This window comes from Spermophilus citellus, assembly GCF_964194105.1.
Source record: "Spermophilus citellus genome assembly, chromosome: 2".
NCBI classification, from domain to species: Eukaryota; Metazoa; Chordata; class Mammalia; order Rodentia; family Sciuridae; genus Spermophilus; species Spermophilus citellus.
Genome location: NC_138183.1, coordinates 191,042,708 through 191,069,200, shown reverse-complemented (window position 1 = coordinate 191,069,200; position 26,493 = coordinate 191,042,708). Strand labels below are relative to the sequence as shown.

The window sequence follows — 26,493 nt, the reverse complement described above, 5'->3', positions numbered from 1 at the left end:
CCATCCATTTACCTGCAAATGCCATGGTTTTGTTCTTTTTTAATGCTGAGTAAAATTCCATTGTGTATATATGCCACATTTTTTTTTTTATCCATTCATCCACTGAAGGATATCTAGGTTGGCTCCACAGTTTAGCTATTCTGAATTGTGCTGCTATAAACATTGATGTGGCTGTGTCCCTGTAGTATGCTGTTTTTAAGTCCTTTGGCTATAGTTCCAGATTTTAGAGGGAATGCCTTCAATTTTTCTTCATTTAGAATGATGTTGGCCTGAGGCTTAGCATAGATAGCCTTTATGATGTTGAGATATGTTCTTGTTATCCCTAGTTTTTCTAGTGTTTTGAACATGAAGGGGTGCTGTATTTTATGAAATGCTTTCCTTAGCATCTATTGAGATCATCATATGATTTTTATCTTTGAGTCTATTGATGTGATGAATTCTCAATAACATTCTGGCAAATTGAATACAAAAACATATCAAAAAGATCGTGCACCATGATCAAGTGGGATTCATCACAGGGATGCAAGGTTTGTTCAACATACAAAAATCAATAAATGTAATACATCACATCAATAGACTTAAAGAAAAGAATCAGGGCTGGGGATGTGGCTCAAGCGGTAGCACGCTCGCCTGGCATGCGTGTGGCCCGGGTTCGATCCTCAGCACCACATACCAACAAAGATGTTGTGTCCGCCGAGAACTAAAAAATAAATATTAAAAATTCTCTCTCTCTCTCTCTCTCTCTCTCTCCCTCCTCTCTCACTCTTTCTTTAAAAAAAAAGAATCATATGATCATCTAGAAAGATGCAGAAAAAGCATTTGACAAAATACAGCACCCCTTTATGTTTTTAAAAGCGAGACACATTTGTTTTGGTTTCTTGTTTTTAATTCTGATATTTGTCCTAATAAAAAGTTATTGTAAGGAGTACTTAATATGGTAAAATGCATTTTAAAAAGATGATTTGTTTGTTTTTAAATTTAAGGTGAAGCAGAATACATTACAACTTTCTCCTACTGGTCTAGATAGGAAGGTGAATCTCTTCCTTTGTGATAAGGTTTTTTTTTGTTTTTTTTGTTTTTTTTTTTAAAGAGAGAGTGATAGAGGGAGAGAGAGAGACAGAGAGAATTTTTCAATATTTATTTTTTTTTAGTTTTTGGCGGACACAACATCGTTGTTTGTATGTGGTGCTGAGGATCGAACCCGGGCCGCACGCATGCCAGACGAGCGCGCTACCGCTTGAGCCACATCCCCAGCCCCTGTGATAAGGTTTTTGAGCCTGTCCAAGTACCAAGACTATTCTCAGTAGAACCTACTTCTTCACAGAACAAGATTTTGGAAGTTCTGTATAATAACGGCTCTTTCTGATATAAAAAATGATCGTTCTAAGAATTATTTGATCATATTTATTATTTCATACTTAATTATATAAATAATTTAAACATTGCTTTTTCCCTTCTATGGGTTGGCAAACTTCAGTATAACTAAATTGCCTACCACCAAAGAGTGATAATGGATATGAACAAAATGTTGCTTGCTGTAATTTGGGGTGATTAAATTAGATAATCTCTCTACTTCTTCCAGCTCTGAAGACTCTTAAGTTCTGTGAATGTTTAACACCCTATTTGACCATTTGCATAATAAGTTAAATAATCTTGACAAAATGAACTTGCTTTGGGGAAAGTGCTAGGTTGCTTTTCAGGCCCAAACTGTTATAACTGTTATCTAGCTCATTTGTTGATCTGCAGGAGGGCTCTTCACAGTGGCAGTGAAGTAGCATAAACTAACTTTTCAGCTTCACCAGGTTTTAATGCTTTTATTTTTGATCCCTAACTCTGGGTAGTGATTATATCGTTGTAAATACAACTGAACTCCAAATTGTTTATCCAGTCACCTTAGGGCTCTACATATTCTGCCAAATATCAGAGAACTATTTAGACTGTTAAACATAATGACTCTACCTGCTGCCATGCTGAGGCAAACATCTTCCTTCTGTATCTTCATTCAGAGTTCTCATTTAAATTTTTCCTTTTGTATGTTGATTGTGCTTTCCCCCTGACTTTCTCTGCCATATTGTAATATTTGAGTTTGTATTTTTTGCTGAAATATGATTTTACCTATTAAGAAATCTTGAAATCACTTGGAATGTTTTCAATATGGCCTATACTTTGTATTATATAAATAGGAGAATGTGTTTGGAGGGTGTAAAAATGTTATACTTTTCAGATTTTCAATCCTTAAATCTGTATCCATAAAGGTCACCCTCTAGAAAAAATGCTTTACTTTTGAGGCATATGAATTAGTTTCTAGTTTTCATTTCCAGAAAAACTGTTTTAATTAGATTTTCTGAGAGCAGTTAATCCCAAACCTAATTAGTAAATGTAATTTTACCTTTATTACTTATCATTTATCTTTAAGATACTTTAATTATAAATTAGAAAACAATAATAGAGAGGACACTATGGCAAATTTACACAGCTAGTCATCTGATTGTTGACAAAGGGGCCAAAAACATACATTGGAGAAAAGACAGCCTCTTTTAAAAATGCTGCTGGGGAAAAATGTATAACCATATGTAGAAGAATGAAACTAGATCTCTGTCTCTCACCCTGTACAGAAGTCAACTCAAAATGGATCAAAGACCTAGGTTATAAAGGCAGAAGCTTCACAACTGGTAGAAGGGAGCATAAGGGAAACACTTTGGTATGTAATCACAGGCAATGACTTCCTGGCTATGACTTCTATAGCTCAGGAACTAATAACAAGAATTGATAAATGGGATGGCGCCAAATTAAAAACAGCAAAGGAAGCAATTAATAGTGTGAAGAGATAGCCTACAGAATGTGAGGAAATCTTTGCCAGCTACTCTTACAACAGAGGATTAATATCCAGAATATATAATGAACTAAAAAAACTCAGTACCAAACAACAACAGATAACCCATTTACTAAGTGGGAAGATGAATGAACAGTACACATTGTAAACTATTATATGAAAAATGCTCAATATCCTTAGCCATCAGGGAAATGCATATCAAAACTACATTGAGATCCCATCTCACCCCAAAGTGGCAATCATCAAGAATACAAATAAGAATAAACACTGGTAAAGATGTGGGGAAAAGGAACTCTTATATACTGTTGGTGAGAAAGTAAATAGGTATAATCACTATGGAAATCAGTATGGCAGTCCCTCAAAAAACTAAAACTAGAATAACATGATCCAGCTGTAATACCACTCCTTGGTATTTATCTGAAAGAATTAAAGTCAGCATATTCAAAGATATATGCATAACCCATGTTTATTACAGCATAATTCACAATAGCTGATTTATGGAATCATCCTAGGTGTACATCAACAGATGATGAATAAAGAAAATGGGGTGTATATATACACAACAGAGTTTTATTCACCAATAAAGAATAAAATTATGTCATTTGAAGGAAAATTGACGGAAGCAGAGAGTAACATGTTAGACAAAGTAAGCAAGACACAGAAAGACAAGTATTGTATGTTTTCTCTTATATGTGGAAGCTAGAGGGGGACAAAAGGACATCATGAAAGCATAAGAGAGACCATTAGAATAGAGGAAGGGAGTTACCCAGAAGCAGGAGGGGAGGGTAAAGGAAGGTGTTGAGAAGTGAGATAGGAAAATTATGTTATGTACATATACACTATGAAATACACTATTAGGTATAATTAGTATGCACCAATAAAAATGCAAAAAAAAAACCCCAATATAACCACATTGTAGAAAATATAGAAAAAAAATTCATCATCTTAAACAACCATCATTATTTGGGTGATTAGGGAACTGTCACCAATAATAATTTTAGTCATGTTTGGTTAAAAACATAGTCTTATAGTTGCATTAGTTATGAACTTATTACTTCTTTCCTCCATATCATATATATAGTCTGCCAAAATGGACCTGTGACTTATTTTTCCTTTGAAAGCTAGCAGGATATTAAACCTTGTCAGTAGAGGGCACTAGACAGACATTGCAGGAAGAGATTTTCTTTTCCCGTTCTGGTGTGCTGGCTGGCAACCTTCTCGGGTGCCAGTTTCCTTGAAGTCCAAACAGACAGTATATGGCTCCTACATTGCACAGGCTTCCCTAGATCCCAACTCCAAAAGTTTGGTCAGCAGCATCATACCTTTATGTGATCAGCTTTTGCTGGCACAGTGGAGGGCAGATTTCTTTTTTTTTTTATTTTTTATTTTTTTATTGGTTGTTCAAAACATTACAAAGCTCATGATATATCATCTTTCATACATTTGACTCAATTGGGTTATGAACTCCCATTTTTACCCCAAATACAAATTTCAGAATCACATCGGTTACACACTCACATTTTTTACATAATGGCATATTAGTGACTGTTGTATTCTGCTACCTTTCCTATCCCCTACTATCCCCCCTCCCCTCCCCACCCATCATCCCTCTCTACCTAATCTGCTGTTGTTCAATTCTCCCCCCCCCCGTCCCCTCACATCCTCTTCTATGTAATTTTGTGTAACATTGAGGGTCTCCTACAATTTCCATATGCTTTCCCTTCTCTCTCCCTTTCTCTCCCCCCACTCGTCTTTGTGTAATGTTAATCGTTTCCTCATGCTCTTACTCCCTGTTCTGTTCTTAGTTGCTCTCTTTATATCAAAGAAGACATTTGGCATTTGTTTTTTAAGGATTGGCTAGCTTCACTTAGCATAATCTGCTCTAATGCCATCCATTTCCATGCAAATTCTATGATTTTGTCATTTTTTTATTGCTGCGTAGTACTCCATTGTGTATAGATGCCACATTTTTTTTATCCATTCATCTATTGAAGGGCATCTAGGTTGGTTCCACAGTCTAGCCATTGTGAATTGTGCCGCTATGATCATTGATGTGGCAGTATCCCTATAGTACGCTCTTTTAAGATCCTCAGGGAATAGTCCGAGGAGGGCGATAGCTGGGTCAAATGGTGGATCCATTCCCAGCTTTCCCGGGTATCTCCATACTGCTTTCCAAATTGGCCTTACCAATTTGAGTCCCACCAGCAGTGTACAAGTGTACCCTTTTCCCCACATCCTTGCCAACACTTATTGTTGTTTGACTTCATAATGGCTGCCAATCTTACTGGAGTGAGATGGTATCTTAGGGTGGTTTTGATTTGCATTTCTCTGACTGCTAGAGATGGTGAGCATTTTTTCATGTACTTGTTGATTGATTGTATGTCCTCCTCTGTGAAGTGTCTGTTCAGGTCCTTGGCCCATTTGTTGATTGGGTTATTTGTTATCTTATTGTTTAATTTTTTGAGTTCTTTGTATATTCTGGATATTAGGACTCTATCTGACGTGTGAGGAGTAAAAATTTGTTCCCAGGATGTAGGCTCTCTATTCACCTCTCTTATTGTTTCTCTTGCTGAGAAAAAAACTTTTTAGTTTAAGTAAGTCCCATTTATTTATTCTTGTTATTAACTCTTGGGCTATGGGTGTCCTATTAAGGAATTTGGAGCCCGACTCCACAGTATGTAAATCGTAGCCAACTTTTTCTTCTATCAGACGCCGTGTCTCTGATTTGATATCTAGCTCCTTGATCCATTTTGAGTTAACTTTTGTGCATGGCGAGAGAAAGGGATTCAGTTTCATTTTGTTGCATATGGATTTCCAATTTTCCCAGCACCATTTGTTGAAGATGCTATCCTTCCTCCATTGCATGCTTTTAGCCCCTTTATCAAATATAAGAGAGTTGTAATTTTGTGGATTGGTTTCTGTGTCCTCTATTCTGTACCACTGGTCCACCTGCCTGTTTTGGTACCAGTACCACGCTGTTTTTGTTACTATTGCTTTGTAGTACAGTTTGAACTCTGGTATCGCTATACCTCCAGATTCACACTTCCTGCTTAGAATTGCTTTTGCTATTCTGGGTCTTTTGTTTTTCCATATGAATTTCATGATTGCTTTATCTATTTCTACAAGAAATGCCGTTGGGATTTTAATTGGCATCGCATTAAACCTGTAGAGAACTTTGGGTAGTATCGCCATTTTGATGATGTTAGTTCTGCCTATCCATGAACAGGGTACATTTTTCCATCTTCTAAGATCTTCTTCTATCTCTCTCTTTAGGGTTCTGTAGTTTTCATTGTATAAATCTTTCACCTCTTTTGTTAGGTTGATTCCCAAGTATTTTATTTTCTTTGAGGATATTGTGAATGGAGTGGTTTTCCTCATTTCCATTTCAGAAGTTTTGTTGCTGATATACAGGAATGCCTTTGATTTATGCGTGTTGATTTTATATCCTGCCACTTTGCTGAATTTATTTATTAACTCTAGCAGTTTCTTTGTAGACCCTTTTGGGTCTGTTAAATATATTATCATGTCATCCGCAAATAGCGATAATTTAAGTTCTTCTTTTCCTATTTTTATGCCTTTAATTTCTTTTGTCTGTCTAATTGCTCTGGCTAGTGTTTCAAGAATTAAATTGAATAGAAGTGGTGATAGAGGGCATCCCTGTCTTGTTCCAGATTTTAGAGGGAATGCCTTCAGTTTTTCTTCTCCATTTAGGATGATGCTAGCCTGAGGTTTAGCATTTATAGCATTTTACAGTGTTGAGGTAAGTTCCTGTTATCCCTAGTTTTTCTAGTGTTTTGAAGATAAAGGGATGCTGTACTTTGTCAAATGCTTTTTCTGCATCTATCGAGATGATCATATGGTTCTTGTCTTTAAGTCTATTGATGTGGTGAATAGTATTTATTGATTTCCATATATTGAACCAGCCTTGCATCCCAGGGATGAATCCTACTTGATCATGGTGTACAATTTTTTTGATATGCTTTTGTATTTGATTTGCCAGGATTTTATTGAGAATTTTTGCATCCAAGTTCATTAGAGATATTGGTCTGTAGTTTTCTTTCTTTGAAGTGTCTTTGTCTGGTTTCGGGATCAGGGTGATGTTGGCCTCATAGAATGAATTTGGAAGAGCTCCTTCTTTTTCTATTTCTTGAAATAGCTTGAAAAGTATTGGTATTAATTCTTCTTTGAAGGTTTTGTAAAACTCCGCTGTATACCCATCTGGTCCAGGGCTTTTTTTGGTTGGTGGTCTTTTGATGGCTTCTTCAATTTCTTCCTTTGTTATTGGTCTGTTTAAATTGTGTGTGTCTTCCTGACTCAATCTGGGCAGATCATATGACTTAAGAAATTTATCGATATCTTCACTATCTTCTATTTTATTGGAATATAGGGTTTCAAAATACTTTCTAATTATCTCCTGTATTTCTGTAGTGTCTGTTGTGATATTGCCTTTTTCATCCCGTATGTTAGTAATTTGAGTTCTCTCTCTTCTTCTCTTCGTTAGCATGGCTAAGGGCCTGTCGATCTTATTTATTTTTTCAAAGAACCAACTTTTAGTTTTTTCAATTTTTTCAATGGTTTTTTTGTTTCAATTTCATTGATTTCTGCTCTAATTTTAATTATTTCTTGTCTTCTACTACATTTGCTATTGTTTTGCTCTTCCTTTTCTAGGTTTTTGACGTGTAGTGTGAGTTCATTTATTTGTTGGTTTTTTCTTTTTTTGAGGAAAGAACTCCAAGAAATGAATTTCCCTCTTAAAACTGCTTTCATTGTGTCCCATAGATTCCGGTATGTTGTGTCTATATTGTCATTTGTCTCTATGAATTTTTTTTATCTCCTCCTTTATGTCTTCTGTAACCCATTGATCATTCAGTAACATATTGTTCATTTTCCATGTGATGTAGGATTTTTCCTTCCTTCTTTTATCATTGATTTCCAGTTTCATTCCATTATGATCAGATATGGTGCATGGTATTATCTCCACTCCTTTGTATTTACTAAGAGTTGCCCTATGGCATAATATATGGTCTATCTTTGAGTAGGATCCATGTGCTGCTGAGAAGAATGTGTATCCACTTGATGATGGTTGATATATTCTATATATGTCGGTTAAGTCTAGGTTATTGATTGTTCTATTGAGTTCAATAGTTCTTTATTCAGCTTTTGTCTAGAGGATCTGTCTAATGGTGAGAGCGGTGTGTTGAAGTCACCCATAATTATTGTGTTGTAATCTATTTGACTTTTGAACTTGAGGAGAGTTTGTTTTATGAACGTTGCAGCTCCATTGTTTGGTGCATACAAATTGATAATTGTTATGTCTTGTTGGTGGATGGTTCCTTTTAACAGTATATAGTGTCCTTCTTCATCCCTTTTGATTAACTTAGGTTTGAAGTTGATTTTATTCGATATGAGTATGGCCACTCCTGCTTGCTTCCGAGGGCCATGTGAGTGATATGATTTTTCCCAACCTTTTACCTTCAGCCTGTGTATGTCTTTTCCTATCATATGAGTCTCCTGAAGGCAGCATATTGTTGGATTTGTTTTTTTGATCCAGGTTACTAGCCTATGTCTCTTGATTGGTGAGTTTAGGCTATTAACATTTAAGGTTACAATTGAAATATGATTTGTATTTCCAGTCATGTTTATTTATTTGTTTATTTTAGTTTGGCTAGTTTTTACTTTTTGGTTATTTTCCTCCCCCCTTACTGAGATACCTCCTGCTGTTAGTTTTGGGCACTATTTTTCAATTCCTCTTCTTATAGTATTTTGCTCAAAATGCTTTGCAGTGCTGGTTTTCTGGCTGCGAATTCTTTTAGCTTTTGTTTATCGTGAAAGATTTTAATTTCATTCTCAAATCTGAAGCTTAATTTTGCTGGATACAGTATTCTTGGTTGGAAACCATTATTTTTCAGCGTTTGAAATACATTGTTCCAGGATCTTCTCGCTTTTAAAGTCTGTGATGAAAAATCAGTCATTAACCTAATTGGTTTACCCCTGAATGTAATCTGCCTCCTTTCTCTCGTAGCTTTTAATATTCTCTCCTTGTTCTGTATGTTGGCTATCTTCATAATTATATGTCTTGGAGTTGGTCTATTACGGTTTTCAATGTTTGGGGTCCTGTAGGCTTCCAGGATTTGGCAATCCATTCCATCTTTCATCTCTGGGAAGTTTTCTAGAATTATTTCATTTAATAGGTTGTCCATTCCTTTGGTTTGATTCTCTATGCCTTCTTGTGTTTCTGCTCTCTTCTATAAATTTGTTTTGGTTTTTTATATCTCTGTTGTCTCTCCTTTGTGTTGGTAGACTATGCTTGCTAAAGTGGATTTCGCTGGGAAGGAATTCCGACGGTTGAGCTCCAGTGACGTCACCTCTCTCCTATGGCGGGCCCCAGGCTCCTTACTGGGGTGTCCAAATGGAGGGGTGGGACTGGACTGTCTCTGGTTGGTTTCAGCTCCCGGACGCCAAGTTACGCTGGCAGCTGGCGGGCGATTGGTCGCCAGCGGGCGTGTGGTTTCCAGCTGCTCAGTCGCAGGGGCAATGGGCCGGCTGTCGCCGGTGGGCGTGCGGTCTCCAGCTGCCCATTCGCAGCGGCAACGGGCCAGCTGTCACTGGTGGGCGGGCGATCTCTAGCCGCCTAGTCTTGCGGTCAGTCACCGGTGGGCAGGCGGTCTCCAGCTGCCCAGTTGCATGGTCAGCCGGCAGGCGATCGGTCGCCCGCAGGCATGTGGTCTCCAGCTGCTCAGTCGCAGGATCAATGGGCCGGGTGTCGCAGGCGGGCGGGCGGTCCCCAGCTGCCCAGTCGCACGGGCAGCCGGCGGGCGATTGGTCGCCGTCGGGCGTGCGGTTTCCAGCTGCTCAGTCGCAGGGGCAATGGGCCGGCTGTTGCTGGTGGGCGGGCAATCTCTAGCTGCCCAGTCGTGCGGTTGGTCGCCGGCGAGGGGCAGATTCCAGCCGCCCAGTCGTGCGGGCGGCGGGTGGAGTTTCGCCGGCGGGCTTGCGTTCTCCACCCGCGAGGGCCTGGCCTCTAGTCCCCTGGTTTCTCCTGCTAGTCCTGGTTTCTCCTGCTAGACCAGATTTCCCCTGAGTGATGCCTCTCGGCAGTTCAAACTGTACTCTGGGCCTGCCGTTTGTTGGGCGTGGAGGGTGGCTATTGAGAACCCCCCTTCCCCCCCCCCCCCCCCGGCACTCTATTGTTTTGATTTTTTCCTCCCCTCGCGCTGGCAGTACAGGTTTCGTTTTCCCCACTGATGGGAGGGGGAGTTGAAGGTCGGGTGTCTCTAGTTTTCCCCGTGTCTTTATGCAGGCTTGCTCTGATAATGCCTCCCCCGGAGAGCCTAGGAGAGATTTTATGCGAATTCCCCGCTGTATGGGAGATGAGCTGAGTAACACGCCCCTGTTTTATTGTTGCAATCTGTCGGAGAGTGGTGGTGGTTACTTCAGCTCTCCAAGATGGTGGCCGCTGGTTTCCTTGGTGGAGTTTCCATTGTGGGGGATAGAATTGTCCCATTTCCTTCCCCGTCTGAAATCCCAAACTCAGCCCGGGGCTCCGTGAGTGCTCAGGCGGCAGGATTCCACAGAATCTGCAGCAATCTCCCTGCTTGCTGGTCACTTCTTGGCGGCTCCCCGCCGTCTGTAGCCTCGGGACGGGCCGCGAGGATCAGTCAGCCCGGATCTCTGGTCGCACAGTTGGCTCGTGTATGAGACTCAATTACCGGACCTCGGTGCTGGAAATCCTTCCTCTAGGTTTCGGTGCACCCCCATTTTGCTATAAGTTCCTAACAAGATAGTTTTTTGTCATTCTAACTCGTTATTCACCCACGCAGTGGCGCGGTACACGGAGTGTGATGCACTCTATTTGCGGCCATCTTGGGGATCAAGGGCAGATTTCTGATAGGCTCTGGCGTATGGATTTTCAGCAAGCTCTCCAGGCATAGGAGCTCAGCAGCTTCACCGTTCAGTGAACCATGAGTGATGGATACCCTCTCCAACAAGGTCTGCATCTCAGTCATGGAGGGCCTCCCTCTTCCTTTAGTGCCCTTTCACAGTTTTATGAGGTAGTGGCTCTCCTTCATACCTGCTATTCTTTTATTCCCTTTACATCTTTTTTTATTAAGTTATTTATTAATTCTAATTTGTTATACATGGTGTCAGAATGCAATTCATTTCATATTACACATATAAAGCACAATTTTTCAAGTCACTGATTATACACAAAGTATTTTCACACCATTTGTGTCTTTTTACATGATGTCTAACTCATTCCACCATCATTCCTATCCCCTTGCCCTCCCTCCTTTCCCCTTCCTTCCCTTTGCCCTATCTACTAACCCAGATGCCCTATCTAAAGTTCCTCCATTCCTCCCCCTTCCCCCCACCCATTGCCATTATGAATCAGCATCCTCTTATCAAAGAAAACATTCAGCCTTTCGTTTTTTGGGATTGGCTTACTTCACTTAGCATTATATTCCTAACTCCATCCATTTACCTGCAAATGCCATGATTTTATTCTCTTTTAATGCTGAGTAATGTTCCTTTGTGTATATATACCAAAGTTTCCCTTTCCATTCATCTACTGAAGGGGCATCTGGGTTGGTTCCACAGTTTAGCTATTGTGAATTGTGCTGCTATAAACATTGATAAAGCTGTGTCCCTGCAGTATGCTGTTTTTGCATTCTTTGTGTATAAACTCAGGAGTGGGATACAAATGGTGGTTCCATTCCAAGTTTTCCAAGGAATCTCCATACTGCTTTCCAGATTGGCTGCCTCAATTTGCAGTCCCACCATTAATGTAAGAGTGTACCTCTTCCCCCACATCCTCACCAACACTTATTGTTGTTTGTATTCTTAATAGCTGCCATTCTGACTAGAGTGAGATGAAATCTTGCGGTAGTTTTGATTTGCATTTCTCTAATTGCTAGAGATGTTGAACATTTTTTCATGTTTGTTGATTGATTGTATATCCTCTTCTGAAAAGTGTCTGTTCAGTTCCTTGGCCCATTTATTGATTGGTGTTAAGGTTTTCAAGTGCTTTATATATCCTAGAGATTAGTGCTCTATCTGATGTGCTTTTGGTAAAGATTTGCTCCTGTTCTGTAGGCTCTCTATTCACTTCACTGACTGTTTCTTTTGGTGAGAAGAAGCTTTTTAGTTAGAATTCATTCCATTTATTGATTCTTGGTTTTAGCTCTCACACTATAGGAGTCCTATTAGAAAGCTGGGGCCTAATCTGACATGATGGAGATTTAGGCCTACTTTTTCTTCCATTAGGTGCAAGGTCTCTGGTTTAATTCCTCAGTTCTTGATCCACTTTGAGTTGAGTTTTGTACATGGTGAGAGATAGAGGTTTAATTTCATTTTGTTACATGTGAATTTCCAGTTTTCCTAGCACCATTTGTTGAAGAGACTATCTTTTCTCCAATGTACATTTTTGGTGGCTTTGTCTAATATAAGATAACAGTAGTTATGTGGGTTAGACTCTGTGTCCTCTAGTCTGTACCATTGGTCTACAGGTTTATTTTAGTGCCAATACCATGCTGTTTTTGTTACTATTTTTCTGTATTATAGTTTAAGGTCTGGAATAGTAATGCCACCAGCTTAATTCTTCTTGCTAAGGATTGCTTTGGTTATTCTGGGTCTCTTATTTTTCCAGATGAATTTCATGATTGTTTTTTCTATTTCTATAAGGAATGTCATTGGGATTTTGATTGGGATTGCACTGAATCTGTATAGTGCTTTTGGTAGTATAGTCTTTTGACAATATTAATTCTGCCTATCCAAGAGCAGGTAGATCTTTCCATCTTCTAAGGTCTCCTTTAATTTATTTCTTTAGTGTGTTTGTAGTTTTCATTGTAGAGGTCTGTCACCTCTTTCATTAAGTTTATTCCCAAGTATTTTTTTTTTTTTTTTAGGCTATTGTAACTGGAGTGGTTTTCCTAGTTTCCTCTTTCAGTGGATTTGTTACTGGTGTACAGAAATGCCTTTGATTTATGGATGTTGATTTTATATCCAGCTACTTTGCTGAATTCATTTATTAGTTTTAGGAGATTTCTGGTGGAATGTTATCAAGGAGGAGATTTTAAAAATTCTTAGAGGTAAATGAGAACATCTATACAACATATCGAAATCTCTGGGACACTATGAAGGCAATTCTAAGAGGAAAATTCATTGCATGGAGTTCATTCCTTCAAAGAAGAAAAGGTCAACAAATAAATAATCTAACATTACATCTTAAAGTCCTAGAAAAAGAAAAACAAATCAACCCCAAAGCAGTAGAAGACAGGAAATAATTAAAATCAGAACTTAAATCAATGAAATTGAAACAAAAGAAGCAATTGAAAAAAAATTGACAAAACAAAAAGTTGGTTCTTTAAAAAAATAAATAAAATTGATAAACCATTACCCATGCTAATGAAGACAAGGAGAGAGAAAACTCAAATTATTAATATCTATGATGAAAAAGGAAATATTACAATGGACACTACAGAAATACAGAAGATAATTGGAAATTATTTTGAAAATTTGTACTCCAATAAAATAGAAAATATCGAAGGCATCAACATATTTCTAGAGGCATATTAGGATGATATACAAAATTTAAACAGGGCGATTTCAAGTAAGGAAATAGAAGACACCATCAGAAGCTAGGACTGGATGGATATACAGCTGAGTTCTACAAGATCTTTAAAGAAGAACTAACACCAATACTTCTCAAACTATTTCATGAAATAGAAAAAGAGGGAACACTTCCAAACACATTCTATGAGGCCAATATTACCCTGATTCCAAAACCAGACAAAACAACACATCAAAGAAAGAAAACTTCAGACCAATATCTCTAATGAGTATAGATGCAGAAATTCTCAATAAAATTCTGGCAAATCGAATACAAAAACATATCAAAAAGATAGCGTACCATGATCAAGTAGAGTTCATCCCAGGGATGCAAGGTTGGTTCAACATACAGAAATCAATAAATGTAACTCATCACATCAATAGACTCAAAGATAAAAATCATAGGATAATCTCAATAGATGCTGAGAAAGCGTTTGATAAAATACAGCATTCCTTCATGTTCAAAAACTAGGGATAACAATAATATATTTCAACAATGTAAAGGCTATGTATGTTAAGTCCCTGGCCAACATCATTTCTAAGTGAAGAAAAACTGAAAGCTTTCCCTCTAAAAACTGGAACAAGACAGGGATGCCCTCTTTCACCACTTCTATTTAACATGAAACTTAAAATGAAACTCTAGCCAGAGCAATGAGACAGACAAAAAGAAATTAAAAGGATACAGATAGGAAAAGAAGAACTCAAATTATCACTATTTTGCAGATGATATGATTCTATACCTAGAAGTCTTACTAGCTAGTCCCTAATTGCTCAAATTCCCTCTTATAGTTAATAATTCTTCTTAATTATTCTATGTATATTATTATTGTTGTTATTATTAGTGCTGCTAGGGGTTGAACCCAGGACCCACACATGTAAGACTAATGTTCTACCACTGAACTGCATTCACAACCCTATATGTATAATATTATTTTTTTAAGTAAAATTAAGTTAGCTATCATTTATATGGTCTCTTAATTACAAAATAATTTTATATCTATTAGTCTTTAAATCAGCTTTTTAAAAAACAGCTTTTTATTCTTATGCCAAGGTCATGAACATGTTTTTCCATATCTTCTAAAAGTTTTGTTTAACGTTTTACATTTAGGATCTGTAGTATACCTGGAATTGTTTTTGTGTAAGGAATATGAGCTTAGGGTCCAGATTCATTTTTTTCTCATATTAACATTCAGTTCATCTAGTACCCTCTACTGAAAAGACCATCTTTTCCCTGCTACATTGCAGGATAACATTTGTTGTAAATCAGGTGATTGTAAATGTTAGTTTGGTCTTGGAATCTTATCTCTTCTATTTATCCTTGCCTAATTTATCTTGATAACTAGCAGGGTAAATACATCATTTTTTTTGTTACATAAGATTGATTTGGCTCTTTGTGGTCTTTTGCATTTTCATATAATCCTTAGGATCAGATTATCAATTTATACCCAAAACCTGTTGAGAGTTTTGTTATGTCTTGTGTATCTTTGTTAGATTTATTCCTAGGCGTGAGACATGCTTTGATATGTTGTAAATTATTTCTGGAGTTTTAGGTTCAAGTTGTCACCCTGACTCAAGAGTGATGTTTTTAGAGTAATCCCGTGTTGACTTAGTTTTAATACAGAGAAACAACCAGTGTAGCATCTTCATCTGATCTGGAAGCCCATTAGCTACCCAAATATGTAGCTTTAAGTACAAAGAAAGACCCAGATAGAAAAAGCAAGTCATCCAGAAGGGAAAATTTAGGCTTCTTTTAACTTCTCCATAGTCACAATCAGTTTGGAAGAAACAGCACAGAACTTACAAATTGTTGAAGGAAAGAGTGACCAGAACATTTATAGCTAAGTCATTTTTTAAGCATAAAGACAAAAGACAATAATTTTCTTGAGAATTCAGGGAATATATACCTATAAATCCTTGAAAAAAACTATATGGCTTAAATGATGGAATATCAAATGCCTTAAATCTTCTTTCTTGCAACGCCATTGATTTTTTAATTTGGGTATTTTAGAAATATAGCCAGCTCTATCACCTTTAGTTTAATAATCTTTCAGATATTTGAGGGCATAGTCATGCCATTTTTCATATAACATGTTTTAATTAATAATAAGTAAATTATTCCTTTGTTTTTCTTCTCTGAATGCTTTAGTATCTCTGATTTGTTTAAAGTATGGTGCCATAAACAGACAAAAAGCAAACATTACAAAGGGAAGCCAAATTGGAGCAGAGGGAAGTTGAATGATCCTTATCTAGCTCTTTTCATTTTTACCTCTGTTAGGTAGCATGTTGATATTCTTTTTCCATACACAGAATAGCCTGCTGCCATCTTTCTATCTTTAGATGTTTTCTTCTGGATAGTCCTTCTGTCTCTCAAATGCCTTTGTTTGTGATTTGTAATTCCTCTTTTAAGTTTTTAAAACTTTGTGTTGTCCTTAGGACCTTATAGTGATTAGGACCCTCCCTTCATCCCTGGCCTCAAGGTCATTTGAAAAATATTCGTGATTTCCATACTGTTGATGTCTCAGCTAAATTTAATATTATATGTTTATTTGGGTGTGTTTAAGTTTCAATTCATTTATATCAGTCATCAGTAAAGATTTTCATTAGTGTGAGTCTTACAACTCTACTGAATGGTAAAAATATACAACAAATACAGTTTTACTTAAAGCCATTGATAACTGTTATTTGGTTATCTAACTTTCAGCCTGGCTCCTCACCTTACATTTTCATGTTCCATTTTGGCAAATTTCTTTGTTATTTGCATAATTTGGAATTTACTTAATATATTCCCTTTTATATAATTTTTAGAATATTAATTTGTACCTCTTTGTGCAAATGTACTGCTGCATCTAGTGGGAAGAACTTTGACTTTAAGTACAGATAGGCCTAGAATAAATTCTTGATTCCATCATTTGCAAACTTGGATAAATTATACAACCTCTTAGCCTGCTTTTATTGTTGATTTAATGGAGAAAATAATACTTCATGAGGTTATGAGAAGCAAATAAGTTAACATATATAAAATGTAAAGTCCAATAACTTAATAGGCTTAGTAGATTTTAGTTCTTTTCTCTCTTTCTAGGGTCTAGTTCAAGTCTTACCACATCTATGAAACTACCTCCAATTATTTTAATTCCTTTCCTAAATTCTTTAAAATCAATTTTTATTTTATCATAGGAATACATTAAAATTAAATAAAAGCATAGATAGTTTTAAAAGATGTGGAACAAACCAGAAAACAATGGTCTTCCCTTCTTTCCCTCTCTGGCTTCTAATTCTTCTCCCTGGTGGCAATTTTTTTAAAGATAGCCTTATTGGGGTATAATTGACGTATGATATGCTGTACTTATTGAAAATGTATACCTTACATTTTGACCCATGAAACCATTGCCACAATCAAAATAGTGAACATATCTATCACTTCCAAGTTTTCTTGTGTCCCTCTGTAAGCCCTCTTCCATTGCACTGTCCTCTCACCCTCCCCCACATGCACTGCTTTCTGTCACTATAAGTTATTTTGCGTTTTCTAGGCTTTTACATGAACTGTTTTAATCCTTGTCTGCTATTCAAACATCTGTGTCTGTTCTGGATCAATTTTAATAGATCATTTTCCCCACGGGTCATGTTTGTTGCTTCTTTGTATACTTGGTAATAATCTTTGTTTTTTGAGATGGGGATCTCTGTGTTACCCAAGCTGGTCTAGAACTCATGACTCAAGTGATCCTCCTGCCTCAGCCTCTGGTATAGCTAGGACTACCAGCCTGTGCCTTCATACCCAGCTTTGCCTTGGCAGTCTTTGATTGGATATTAGACATTGTGATTTTTATCTTGTTTTATACTGGATATGTTTTTGGATCACCAAATAATTTTTAATTGGTTATTTTAAGTTAAATGTAACATTAGGATTCATTTTGACATAATTATAAAAGCATAGAATATAATTGCTCTAATTTAGTCCCTAGTACTTCCCCTTTTCCTCCCCTCCTCCTTCCCTCTGCTGATCTTTTTGCTGTCATTTTTTTTCATTCCATAGTTCTTCCCTTATCGCATCCCCCACCTCCTTCATCTGTTCCACTGATCTTTCTTCTATTTTCACAGAGTCCCCTCTCCCCTTTTCCCTTTATCTTTTTCTCTCTTTTTTCCTCCCTTATTTTGGACTAGCTTCTGCATATCATACCAAATACTTCTGAGTTTTATTCTGAGAATCAGTTAAGTTACTTGGAAAGAGTTGATCCTTTTGAATTTTGCCTATATGATTTGTTAGGTATGGTTGGAAGACAACTCAGTCTGATGTTAATTGATTCTGTAATACTGAGAGAAAGGCCATCTTGATTATCCAATGCCAGGTAAATAAGAACTCTACTATCTGGCTTGTGGCAACAGATACTGTTTCTCAACAGATACTGAGTACCACGTACTGTTCCTCCAGTCTTTTCAGATTCTTCTTTACTGGCTTTGAGGCAGTTTCCTTATATGTGTATGCAGATCAGTCTTCTGCTGAATAGTAAGGGGTACCTTTATAGATCTTAGAGTTGTTTCTCCGTGAACCTCTCTCTCACCTACTCTCATAGTCACCTTGATCTTCCTGAACTCTTAGCTCTGTTTCCTCAACTCTGGGAGTATGCCAGGCTCCCCTTGGGTATTCCTCCCTATGCTACAACCTGAATACACTAGGCAGTGGGCTAGGACAGTCATAAATTTCACCATTTGTTTCTTGTTTCTCAGGAATTGTTGCTTTCAATGCTTGATGTATTTCATATATTTTGTCCTTTTTGTTGTTATTTTATGTGAGAGGATATATCTAGTTCTTATTTCTTTATATTATATGGAAATGGAAGTCTAGCAATAATATTTTTTTAATATTTATTTTTTAGTTTTAGGTGGACACAATATCTTTATTTTATTTTTATGTGGTGCCGAGGATCGAACCCAGTGCCTCACGCATGACAGGCGAGCGCGCTACCACTTGAGCCACATCCTCAGCCCTAGCAATAATCTTTTAACACATTTTTTCCCCTAGAATTTTGGCTCCACATTTCTAAAAACTTGCTTATTCTATTTCTGGATCTGTAAATTTAAGATTTTGTCTGTTCATTTAATAGTAAATGGATGAATCTGGAGACTATCATGCTAAGTGAAATAAGCCAGTTTCCCAAAATTAAAGGTCGAATGTTTTCATTGATACACGAAAAATAAACCACAATAAGGGGCGGAGAAGAAAACGTTAGTACATTAGACAACAGGGAATGAAGGGAAGGAGGCCAGCTAGGAATAGGAAAGACAGTGGAATGAATACTAGACACTGTGATTTTTATCTTTGTATTACATTTTTGTTAATTTTTATAGTTAATAATTTCATCTTGTTACAACTGCAGAGTCACTGGAAAAAGATAAAGTTGAGTGATATTCATAAAGCATTGAGCAAAAATATTTAAAATTTAAATATTTGAAGATGTGAAATCATAAAAGATGTGACATAATTTTTCTAATTACATATATGAAAAAAACTAAGCGAATCCCACCTGCCGCAGTCTGGCTGGGCACAATTCAGGAGCCACTTGTCAAAAGAAATGAACTTTATTTTTAGAACCACACACGCCAAACAAAATAGCTCCTCAGGAAAACCTTCAGAGCCCAACTGCCACCACCGGCTTCCCACAAGCCTCTCCCCCTCCCCCACTCCTCCTGCTCTTGAGGCTGATTGGCTGGGTCGCGTGGGCGGAGCCAAAACAAGTCCCCCAATGAGCAGCTCCGTAGTCTGAAAGGGCGGGGAAACAGCCCAATGAGCATCACCGCAGAGGAGCCAATCAGCTAGAAGTTGCTGGGGCCACTATGAGCCAATCATCAGCTGGCAGTCTGAAAGTTTGCTGGGGCCCCTTCGGCTGTGGCTCTCAACACCCACCATTGTGTACATCCACAGAATGGTGTCCTAATTAGAATAATATATAATTATTCATGTATAATTTTATCAGAACTGATTCTACTGTCAGGTATAACTAAAGAGAATCAATAAAAAATGATATTGTCTCTTGTCTTCCAGTTTTGGTGGTTGGGGATTTAGCTTTCTTTTTTTTAAATATTTATTTTTTAGCTTTAGGTGGACACAATATCTTTATTTTATTTTTATGTGGTGCTGAGGATCTAATCCAGTGCCTCACGCATGCCAGGCAAGCGCACTACTATTTGAGCCATATCCCCAGTCCATGGATTTAGCTTTCTTATACCACCTACTTTACCCCACTACATTTTCTCATTAAAATCAGAGCTTAACCTTAATAAGTAAAATCAAAAATCAATAAATGGGATGGATTCAACTAAAAAGCTTCTTAGCAAAGAAACAATCAATAACATGAAGAGAGAGCCTACAGAATGGGAGGAATTCTTTACCACATGCACCTCAGATAGAGCACTAATCTCCAGGGTATATAAAGAACTCAAAAAACTTAACATCAAAAACCCAAATAACCCAATCAATAAATGGGCGAAGGAACTAAACAGACACTTCACAGAAGAAATACCATCGATCAACAGACATATGAAAAAATGTTCAACATCTCTAGCAATTAGAGAAATGCAAATCAAAACTACTCTAAGATTTCATCTCACTCTAGTCAGAAATGGCAATTATCAAGAATACAAGCAACAATAAGTGTTGGCAAGGATGTGGAGAAAAAGTTGGGACTGCAAGTTGATGCAACTACTCTGAGCAGCAGTATGGAGATTCCTCAGAAAACTTGGAATGGAACCATCATTTGACACAGTTATCCTGCTCCATGATTTATATCCAAAGAATGTAAAACCAGCATGCTACAGTGATGCAGCCACATCGGTGTTTATAGTAGCTCAACTCACAATAGCTAAACTATGGAACCAACTTAGATGCCCTTCAACATATGAATGGATAAGAAAATGTGGTACATACACACAATGGAATATTCCTCATCCTTAAAGAAGAATGAAATTATGGCATTTGCCATTTGGATGAAGCTGGAGAATCGTGCTAAACGAAATAAGCCAAACCCGAAAAACTAAAGCCTGAATGTTTTCTCTGATAAGTGGATGCTAATCCATAATGGGGGGTGAGTGGGTGAGGAAGAATGAAGGAACATTGGATTGTGCCGAGGGGAGTAAGGGGAAGAGTTGTGGGGATGGAAAAGACCGTGGAATGAGACGGACATTATCAGCCTATATACTGTATGATTATACTACCAATATGACTCTACACCATGTTTAGCCAGAGGAAGGAGAAGCTGTACTCTATTTATTTTCAGTGTGTCAAAGTGCATTCTACTGTCATGTATAACTAATTAGAAAATAAAAGTAAAAGCAAAAAAAATCAGAGCTTAACATTTTTATTACATAGTTAGGATGTAATATCAATAATATCAGTGTGGCTATGTAAATAATATTTGCTACTGAGTCAAATAGTGCACATTGGTAACATTCTTGGTAACATATGTAGGCATTATTCTTTATAGTTAATAATTGCATCATGTTGGCACAACTGTGTAGTCATTGGAAAAAGATAAAGTTGAGTGATATTCATACAGCACATGAGCAAAACCTTTAAAATGTAAATATTTAAAGATGTGAAATGATGGAAAAAACAGTAGAAGAAAATATGGGCAAATTTCTCTATAATCTTATAGTAGAAAGGCCTTTCTAAAACTAACTCAAAAATCTAAAAGCAGTAAAAGAAGAGATTAATAAATTCTATTGCATAGAACAGTTAAAAATTGTTTGTAGCAAAAGATGTCATAAGTTAAAAAAAAGAGATTGCAATTTGTAATGTAGGCTAATATTCTATTTACTAGAAGGGCTCCTTCTTATAGAAAAAGGAAAGACCAGTAAAGAAAATGGCAAATGATAGGCATATTTAGTCCATAGGAAAGGAAATAGTCCTTAGGCATATAAAATGCTCCCTATGCTCATGCATGAGAGAGAGGATAATGCATCTATATACTCTTTTAATACTTTTTTGGTCAGTAGATTGATTTACTCTTTGACTTGGAAGTCTCATTTTTGAGAGTCTGTTTTACAGATGAAACTATACATGTTTACACACACACACACACACACACACACACACACACACGTACATACACAGTAATGTTTACATTGGTTCTAAGATCATCCCCCAGTGGAAAACCAAAATTTGCAGATGCTCAAGTACCTTATTTAAAATGGAATGGTATATGCATGTAATCTATGATAATATAATCCCACATATTTAAATCATCTGCAACTTATAATACCTAATATAATGTAAATGCTATGTAAATAGTCGTTATAGTGTATCATTTAGGGAATAATGACAAGAAAAAAGTCTGTACATGTTTAGAACAGACACAAATTTGTTATTCTCATTTATTATATATGACAGCAGAATGTGTAACAATTCATATTACACATATAGAACACAAATTTTCATATCTCTGGTTGTATACAAAGTATATTCATACCATTCGTGTCTTTATACATGAACTTAGGGTAATGATGTCCATCTCATTCCACCATCTTTTTTACATTCCTTGCTCCCCTCCCTTCCGTCCCTCCCCTTTGCCCTGTTTAGAGTTCCAGACACAAATGTTTAAAAATATTTTCAATCCCTGGATGGTTCATCTACCAATGCAGAGTTCATGGATATGAAAGACTAACAATATATGGTTTTTCATTACAGTGTTGCATGTAATGGTAAGAATTGGAGAAATGAACTAAATATACAGCAATAGAGGCTTGTTTCATGAAACTATAGTACAGATTTTCCAACATTTCTATCTAGTGCCCATTGACATTTTTTTCCAAACATTAACATATAAAATTGGTTATTTAAAAAAAAATTTTCTTCCTATGAATTTACTGCAGTTCTTGATTCTCCTACTCTGACCTGGACTGGGTGGTCTAGTTTCTTTTGTACAGACGTGATCTTGGGCCTTGCCTTTACTTTCTCCTTGGTTGCAGCACCTGTTTCTTAGATCTCATGTCATCTTTGCAAGTATAATTTTTTGATTCTTGATTATTTTAAAATGTTTTTATTATTCTCTCAATTGTTAATTTGTCTTGATATGAGAACCTATGTTGAAAAAATTTGGTTTTTGAAGATATTGTGGCACTTTATTCTACCCACAATCAAATTTATAAAATATCCTTTAGCCATTTCTTTTCCCATTTTACCTACTTATTTCCACTATTGAGGTTTATATTTTTCCTTTGTTATTTGTGTTTGAACTTTGTTTTGTAAAGAAGAAAGTAAAAATCAGATAAGGTTCATTGACTTTTATGTTTTACTCAAAACTAAAAGCATTACTAGAAAAATGAAATTTTAAAAAGACATGAAAAATGTAGACTCCAGTTTGTTGCTTTTCAATTCCATATACAAAATTAACTCAGTTCTGTATATTTTCATGAACTACACTTTCAGCAGCATGGATGCAGACTGCCTTCTCTAACTCATTTATTGTTGTATCTCTTTTCTTTCTGAGATCCTTTTCTTGCCTGCTTTTAGAATTTAGAATTTTCATTAGTGGATATGCTGTGGAAAATTCCTAGTTTCATTTGTCAGAAAGTATCTTTGTTTTACTTGAATTCTTAAAAGAAATTTTTGTTGAGTACAAAATTATTATTTTTTGGCATCTTGAAAATAACCTTTCCACTGTCTTTTTGAGAAGTTACCCATTTAATTGTTGTTAAGGACCAATTGATTATGTCTTTTTAAAAAGTATTATTGGTTAATTTAAATATCTTCTTGTATTTTTCTCCTCTAGGGAATACAGTGAGTAACCTGATTATGATCATACCTCCAATTTTGGGTGCAATTCAGAGTATTAGAGATGGACTGGAAAAGCGGTACATTGGTTCTTATTTAGCACTCACAGGTATGTATAACATTTCATCTGAAAAAAAATATATATATAATGTACTGGTGAACTATTTTCCTTTTTCATTTCTAAAAGTAGTTTTCAATATTGTGTTATTACACAACATATCCTGAAACTTCAAAATTAAAACTCCATAAACCTTTCCAATGAATTGAACTACACACTGAATGAACTTTTTTTTAATTATAAAATATTTCAAGCATACAGAAAATAATTAACATAAAATATCTCTTACCACCCAGCTTTGTCAAATCATAACAGTTTGGAATATTTATTTCAGATCTTAACTTTTCCTACTTCAAGGGACTATACTAGTGCAGATAAAATTGAAACTTCCTTTGTATTTCTGCCTGATTCCCCCTTAGCTTCCTAACTCCTCCCCCAAGACCTAACCTTTATCCTGAATTTGATCCTTGTGACATTTTTTGATTATTATAACTTTCTCAGATGCTTTTATGTATATATGCATACATATGTACTCTTAAAATATATGTAACATTTTAAAAAGTACATATAATATGGTTTTGCATAGTTTCATACTTTTGGAAATAATGCCGTACTTTATCTAATAATAAATAATGCCCTACTTTATCTAACCTTTTGCAATTTATCCACTTGTCTGTGAGGGAGGGACTATGGTTTAGTCATCTTTGTACCCCCATGGTCCACAGTAAGTGGTGGATGGATGGATGAATCAACTTTACCAGGGCCTAAAGTGTCATGTTCTTACATCATCATAATAAAGGAAAAACAAAACAAAACAAAACAAAAACAGTGAAGGAAGTGGATTCTAGTTTATTGTTTTAAATTTAACACTCTAAACATTTGTTTTGTATAATGCTAAACACAATTTCTTTTGTTTTAGCTCACTTGGGGTATTATTTATACAAGGACAGAAAGGCCTTCCAGTTACCACAATTATAAACTAGTATATCATGTGAGATTCTACCATAATTAATCATAGAATTTGTGAGACTTCAGAATCTGTTATTCATATACATGGAGTTATAAGAAAGGAACTTGAATTATCTCAAAAAGAAGACACCCGTGACCTTAGGCCTTAACTTTGTATCCTGGGTTGTTTTAAGAATGTTTATAAAATACAATCAGATCAGAATATTAAAAACTTCAGTAGTCTGACCAAAGGGAGCTGTCCTAAACTAAAAAACTTGTAACTCACCCAAAACCTTTACTCTGTACATAAAATGGACAGGAAAAAAATGATTTTCATACAAAATTACTCTAAAAGGAAAACAGAATCAAAATATTTTGGCCAATGTAAGTTCCTTCCACAACTAACTGTGAAACAGAAGAAAACCATAACATATTCCTCCTAATTGAATTAAATAGCCTCAAGCAAATAAATGAATAAAAAATTTAAAAGGTAGACTGGCAAAATGATAGAATGAAAAAGGTTGCCCACTTCCATCTCCTATAACACCAAGAAGTCTGCATCCACCCACAGACAAAAGTTCCTTTGTAAAAGACTCAGGATTTAAGTAGGAGACTTGAATGGGATCCTGGTGGAGAGTCTTTTGAGAATGAAGACCCAAAACCAGGCAGCAGATATACTAATATTGCTCTTGAGTTCAAACCTAGAAAGAGCCCTGTTCCCCTAAAGGCTTGATTTAATCCTTGGGCCCACAATCAATACCATCTGCCAAGGGGTCCAGGAAGAACCATAAATTTCTAGTGCCTTAGCAGAGAGGTTCAGTTACCTGCTGACATTGGTTTTGGCAGCAGATCTAAAAGCTACCCTGTTGCTTGTCTCCAATTCCCCTCAATTGTGGTCCTAACTTAGGACTACTCACACAAGGACATAGAAGGAGACTTGCCCATCTTTAACAGTCCATCAGCTACCCATCTGTCAGAACCTCTGTGACATGTTTGCTAGCCTCCATCTCACAACAGATACTGAGATAGCCTGCTCTTAGCTCTGGTCTCTCTCATTGCAGTCAGGAAAATAGCTTGTCTCTGTTAGGAACTGCTGGGAGATGCATGCCTATGTGCTCCGTTAGGATGGGCTTACCATCCTCTGTCCCACAGCAAATCCTGATTGGTCCAATTTTAGCTCAAGTCCCTATTGCCATAGTTGGGCATCTGTCACACCTGTGTGAGGAATTGGAAGGTTTTCTGGGCTTTAGTCCCTAGCAAGGTTTTCCACATAGCCTAGGTAACTCCTTGGTTCTTCCATAGACGTAGGTAACTAGGCTCTACACCAGCCTTAGAGCCCTCATAAGGTTCATGGCAAATCTGGTCTTAAGGCACCCTCTAGTGCTAAAATGACTTCATCAGTCACAGGCTTACAGAATCCAAATCAGAATGCCTAGAACTTATCGACAGACATAGTGAAGAAGGATGATGACAAAGCCAGACTATGAAGATTGGAGTAAACCCTTAATTCTTCAGTTTGGAAACATTCAAAAGCATTAAAAACAAGCAGGAGAATATTACTCATCAAATAGAATAAGGTGCCAGTGACTGACCCTAGTAAGATTGAGATATGCAACCTGTCAAACAAAGAATTCAAAAGAGCTTACTACAACAAAGTTCAATAGACTTTATGAAAACACAGAAATAATTCAGAAATTTATCAGAGAAGTTTAACAGAGATTGAAATAGTATTTTAAAAATTCAAACACATCCTGGAGTTGAAAAATACAGTGAATGAAATGAAAAATGTAATAGAGCACTTCATCAGGATGACTCATCAAGCAGAAGAAAGAATCTGTGGACCCAAGGACAGGTTATTAGAGTATACACAGTCAGAGTAGAAAACAATAAAAAAGAAGGAAGAAATCTAAAGGGATTTAATGGAATAACATCAAGAGTAAATATATGGGTCATTGGAATTTAAAAAGCAATAGAGAAAAATAAAGGGATAGAAAGTTTATTTAAAGAAATGATAGCATAAAATTCTTAAATCCAAATAAGAATTCACCAAGAATCATTATAATCATATTATTAAAGGTCAAAGCCAAAGAAGAATCCTGAAGGCAACAAGAGAAAAAAAAAAAAAAGCAAATAACATAAAAAAGGACTCTCAACACACCTAGCTTCAGAATTCTCAGTTGAACCCATATGGGCTGGAAGAAAGTAGAATAATATATTAAAAGTACTAAAAGAAAAAAACCTGCCAAGAATATTGTACCCAGCAAACCTGTCCTTAAGAAATGA

At 36.5% G+C, this 26,493-nt stretch overlaps 1 protein-coding gene across 2 annotated transcripts in view; it reads left to right on the top strand.

Moving 5' to 3' along the window:
* The window catches only part of ACER3 (alkaline ceramidase 3), a 180,469-nt gene that overhangs the window by 59,886 nt on the left and 94,090 nt on the right, over positions 1 to 26,493 (top strand). For both annotated transcript variants that reach the window (XM_081274044.1, XM_081274043.1), the window contains exon 2: positions 23,203 to 23,313. In XM_081274044.1, the coding sequence (XP_081130170.1) occupies positions 23,203 to 23,313 (111 nt within the window). The remainder of the gene's footprint in view (positions 1 to 23,202; positions 23,314 to 26,493) is intronic.